Genomic DNA, 5,579 nt, shown 5'->3' with positions numbered 1-5,579 from the left:
GCAACCTCCGCCTCCCGGGTTCAGGCAATTCTCCTGCCCCAGCCTCCTGAGTCGCTGGGATTACAGGCACGCACCACCATGCCCAGCTAATTTTTTGTATTTTTAGTAGAGACGGGGTTTCACCATGTTGACCAGGATGGTCTCGATCTCTTGACTTCATGATCCACCCGCCTCGGCCTCCCAAAGTGCTGGGATTACAGGCGTGAGCCACCGCGCCCGGCTACTCCATTTTTTATAATATTTGTGATTACATGTATATATTGATCAGGTGTTCATTTTACATATTTTCTTTTTTCTTTCCCTGTTAAGCCTGCTGAACCTGCTGATGAACCTGCAGAAAAGCCTGATGAACCAATGGAACATTAAGTGATAAGCCAGTCTGTATATGTATTATCAAATATGTAAGAATACAGGCACCACATACTGATGACAGTAATTATACTTTGAACCAAAAGTTGCAGAGTAGTGGAATGCTATGTTTTAGGTATCAGTCCAGATGTGAGTTTTTCCAAGCAACCTCACTGAAACCATATAATGGAATACGTTTTTCTTTGAAAGGGTCTGTATAATCATTTTCCGGAAAGTATGGGTATCTGTACTAATGTTTTTATATGAAGAAAATAGGTGTCTTTGTGGTTTTAAATACAACTGTGAAATAAAATTGTTTCACCACTCTGGTATATTGGGTTTTTGTTTTTTTCAAGTAGCTTCAACTATATATATTAGTATGGGATTACAACTGATCACTTGTCAAATTAAATCGCCTTATTTTTAGTGATGGAGAAAAATATTACCTCTTATCTGTCATAGCCTTATAACAATTCTCCAGTGTATGGACTGGCTGCCTAAGAATCCGTGGAGATTTGGTTTAGAATACAAGTTTCAGGGTTCAACCTTGGTGATTCTGATTAAAACCTAAGAAACCACCACTTCCTGACATAAACATCAGTTATCATATGAATGGTTTTCTTTCCAACCAGCAGATGGCAGTAGTTGTAGCTCTGGTCTTTGTAGGGAACTTCTTCAAAAATAACACTTGGGAAATTTTAATCCCAAACCTTTTATCCTCTCCAGTCCCACTCCAGCATGATCTTTAATTTGCCTTCTTTTATTCCCATGAGTGGTATACTCAGGTGTTGCAGAACCATTTTTATCTTAGACCATGCAAAACGAAATTAAAGGAAATCTGATTTTTTTAAAAAAACCTCATAATCCAAAATTTGGCTGCTGATGTCTAGAGGGGTTATTTTATTTTCTGAGATAATACATCTTTCTGAAGAGAAGTTCATTTATAGATGGTAACCTATTTTAGATCTATTTCTAATTAGCTACTATTGGCTTTGGGCAAGTTACTTAGCCCTATTTTAAGGAAACCCTTTGGAGAATCATAGTGAGGGTTAAAAGGGTGAATTTATGTCATAACACCTTTTTTTTTTTGAGACGGAGTTTCACTCTTGTTACCCAGGCTGGAGTGCAATGGCGCAATCTCGGCTCACCGCAACCTCTGCCTCCTGGGTTCAGGCAATTCTCCTGCCTCAACTTCCTGAGTAGCTGGGATTACAGGCACGCACCACCATGCCCAGCTAATGTTTTGTATTTTTAGTAGAGACGGGGTTTCACCATGTTGACCAGGATGGTCTCGATCTCTTGATCTCGTGATCCACCCGCCTGGGCCTCCCAAAGTGCTGGGATTACAGGCTTGAGCCACCGCGCCCAGCTGATAACACCTTTTAAGCGCTAAAATTCATAAAATGTTATTCCCCCCCCCCCAACTTTTCTCAAATCTTAAAAAGCCTTAGTAGGTTTAAATCACTCTGATTTCTTAGAGAGTGGTAAAAGTAGCCCTGGAGTCTTATTAAGGAAAAGATTCTTAAGTACCGTAGTCTTATTAAGGGAAAGATGTCTTAAGTACTAGAATGTATGAGATGTCCGTTTCTCCAGCAGTGGCCTCAAGAATCTACCATGTCAGCTTGGGAGTTAGACGCAAGTACCATGTGGCTCTTTGACCTACAACGGATTTCATCAAGCACATGTAACTTTACACACACACACACAATAAAACAGTGAACTCAGGAACTCCCACCTGCCTCCACACTCAATGGGTATGTAGTCTGGGGAGGGAGCATAGTGGGAAATTTAATAATCTGCCCTTTACTTAGGCAGGTCTCTCTTCCATTGTGTCTTCCATTGGGTAAGCCTCTGTCTTCACTGAATGATTCTGTTGTTTAAAGACATTGTGGCCGGGTGCAGTGGCTCATGCCTGTAATCCTAGCACTTTGGGAGGCCAAGGCAGGCGGATCACCTCAGGTCAGCAGTTTGAGATCAGCCAGGCCAACATGGTGAAACTCCATCTCTACTAAAAAATACAAAAATTACCTGGGCATAGTAGTGCGCACCTGCAGTCTCAGCTACTTGGGAGACTGAGGCAGGATAATTGCTTGAATGTGGTTGGTGAAGGTTGCAGTGAGCCAAGATGGTGCCACTACTCCAGCCTAGCCAGGCGACAGAGTGAGACTCCATCTCAAAAAAATAAAGATACTGTGGCCGGGCGCGGTGGCTCAAGCCTGTAATCCCAGCACTGTGGGAGGCCGAGGCGGGTGGATCACGAGGTCAAGAGATCGAGACCATCCTGGTCAACATGGTGAAACCCCGTCTCTACTAAAACTACAAAAACTTAGCTGGGCATGGTGGCGCGTGCCTGTAATCCCAGCGACTCAGGAGGCTGGGGCAGGAGAATTGCCTGAACCCAGGAGGCGGAGGTTGCGGTGAGCTGAGATCGCGCCATTGCACTCCAGCCTGGGTAACAAGAGCGAAACTCCATCTCAAAAAAAAAAATAAATAAATAAATAAATAAAAATAATTAAAAAATAAAAAAATAAAGATACTGTATGTTTATCATTGTGGAACATGCATCTGTTCCACAAATGCAAACCATTAGTTGGCTTGTATTCAGCTGAAAAAAAAATTATTGTACTTCGGGAGCAATTTAAGTAATTTTTTCCACGTGACTTTTAGTCATATACTGACTTTAAAACTTAAAATCGTCTCCACTCCAGTAATTCTCAACCCCACTGTATATAGAGTTCATTGTGATGCCCTTTCATGTTTGAGTTTGTTGTACTCACATATTCCATTTACTCTTTTGAATAATTACAAACAGTAAAATTCCTAATGATTTTTTATAAAGCCTGTCACTTTGTTACAAAGATACTCAATTCACCTGGAATTTATTGAGCATGTATATGTGCAGCTCTGAAGAACTGGCATGGAATAAAAGGCAGTGGCTGGGTGTGTTGGCTCACACCTATAAATCCCAACACTTTGAGAGGCCAAGGTGGGAGGATTACTTGAGTTCAGGAGTTCAAGACCAGCCTGAACAATGTAGTGAGATCCCCATCTCTACAAAATTTTTTAAAAGTTAGCTAAGCGTGATAGTACACACCTGTAGTCCCAGCTACTCAGGAGGCTAAAGTGGGAGAATCGCTTGAGCCAAAGTCTGAGGCTGCAATGAGTTATGATCACACCACTGTACTCTGGCTTGGGTGACAGTGAGACTCTTGTCTCAAAATAGTAAAAATAATAAGTAAACTAAATAACAGGATTCAGGTTCTAGTTCTAACTCTTTGGCCATTACATGATTTAGGGCAAGTACCTATTCTCTAGGCCTTGACTTCTTAGATACCACAATTTCTATGGTCCTTGATCTAATGACAGGGTCCTTCCATTTATAATTTAAAAGGCGTTCAAAATGATACAGTTACATCTTACAGTAAAAAAGCCCAAAACAAAATGTGTTTTACAACAGGTCAGGAAGAGTTAGTGAGGGCAATATTAAGGTCCTGATATCCATTTAAGTAGCTTTGTACTTAAGAATATGGAAAATATATATATACTGCCAATGACAATTTTAGGGTCAGATCTAAATAATATGTAAAACATTACATTGTCTTGCCTTTTCATATTCAGTACTTTCCTTAATGACTTGAGTTATGAGAAACCTCAAAGTTATTCTGTAACACAGTGAACCTCTGAGGCAAATGAAGTCTGTATGGTTTAAGTCCTATACCATGATGGCCCTAAACTGAGCTTTCTTACTGTATACTAGTTTTTATTCCTTTTTTGGCCTCATTTCTTGCTGACAGATTGTCACTTCTTGGTAAGTCAAGTTGGCTTGGAAACCAGATAACTGCATTTGTAAAACTTCCACGTTAAAAACGAATACACAGGCTGGGCGTGGTGGCTCATGCCTGTAATCCAGCACTTTGGGAGGCCAAGGTGGGCAGATCATGAGGTCAGGAGATCGAGACCATCCTTGTTAACATGGTGAAATCCCGTCTCTACTAAAAAAAATACACAAAATTAGCTGGGTGTCATGGCACATGCCTGTAGTCCCAGCTACTTGGGAGCCTAAGGCAGGAGAATTGCTTGAACCCCGGAGGTGGAGGTTGCAGTGAGCCGAGATTGCGCCACTGCACTCCAACCTGGGTGACAGAGCGAGACTTCTGTTGTACATACATCTTGGACTGATCTCAAGGGAATCATGCTGAGTAAAAACAATCCAGTCTCAAAAGATTATATTGTATAATTCCATTTATATAACATTGAAATGATAAAAATCATAGAGAATTATTAGTGGTTGCCGCCGGTTGGGGAGGGAGGTGGCTATGGCTAACAAATGACAGCATGAGAATCCTTGTGATGGAATTGTTCGGTGTCTCAGCTGGGTTGGTGATCACACAAATATAACCATGATAAAAAAAAAGTCTACAAGTAAATATAAAAACAAGTGCATGTAAAACTATTGAAGTCTGAATAAAGTTGGGTGAATTACATCTGTCAATTACCTGAAACTGATATTGTACTATAACTATGCAAGATGTACCATCGGGAGAAACTGGGTAAATAGTATATGGGATCTCTGTATTCTTGTCACTCTATAATTAAGATTAAATGTTTTTAAAAATGAATGCATAGAATCACAGGGGGGCAATCAAAGTGCTGTCAATACATGGCCTTTGTGATACATTTTGTGTGCTCAAAGAATTTATAGTTTGGTTGATGTTTCTAAAAAGAGAAATCTCAAAAGAGCTAGATCCTGCATAAATGAGGTACTTTTTGTGTTCTAACTCCCTGAGATGAACCTGTTAATTAGGGCAGTTTCTGTCAGACCTGTTTTTATTCACGATATTTTTCTTAAGCTTTAAAATATTTTTTTATTAATAATTGGTCATAAAACCTTTGTGAGGGGAGCGGGGGTGCAGGGGTGGGGCGTGCTATGGAACTTCAAATGGGCAAAACCGAAAGTACTATGGCTGATTGCAGCTGTAATAATTAGGTCTTTGTAGATACGTAAAATCCTTTAAAACAGTGACTGTCTCCCTTTATGCATAAAAATTTTTTTCTGATCTACTTGGTGCTCAGAAAGGATCACGAAAGAAGTCATTATTAAATAAAGAGCAGAAATTATACCAATGTGACTTTCGATGTTCAAATAACTCCAGCCCTTCCTGCATAGAGGCAGATTTAAACTACTAGCGATTTAAGAACGGAAATGGATTTTAATCTAGTGATCATTAATA

The 5,579-nt window shown here is 40.2% G+C and overlaps 1 protein-coding gene across 1 annotated transcript in view; it reads left to right on the top strand.

The window, feature by feature from the left end:
- The window catches only part of PSMA1 (proteasome 20S subunit alpha 1), a 14,052-nt gene extending 13,372 nt beyond the window's left edge, over positions 1 to 680 (top strand). The window contains exon 10 of the mRNA XM_032241026.1: positions 310 to 680. Within this exon, the coding sequence (XP_032096917.1) occupies positions 310 to 366 (57 nt within the window). The 3' untranslated portion in view covers positions 367 to 680. The remainder of the gene's footprint in view (positions 1 to 309) is intronic.
- The last annotated feature ends 4,899 nt before the right edge of the window (positions 681 to 5,579 follow it).

The sequence above is a fragment of the Sapajus apella genome, unplaced genomic scaffold (genome assembly GCF_009761245.1).
Source record: "Sapajus apella isolate SASKATOON/1434 unplaced genomic scaffold, GSC_monkey_1.0 scaffold47, whole genome shotgun sequence".
Lineage (NCBI taxonomy): Eukaryota > Metazoa > Chordata > Mammalia > Primates > Cebidae > Sapajus > Sapajus apella.
Note: the sequence above shows the minus strand (reverse complement) of the source record. Positions and strands in the feature narration are given on the sequence as shown.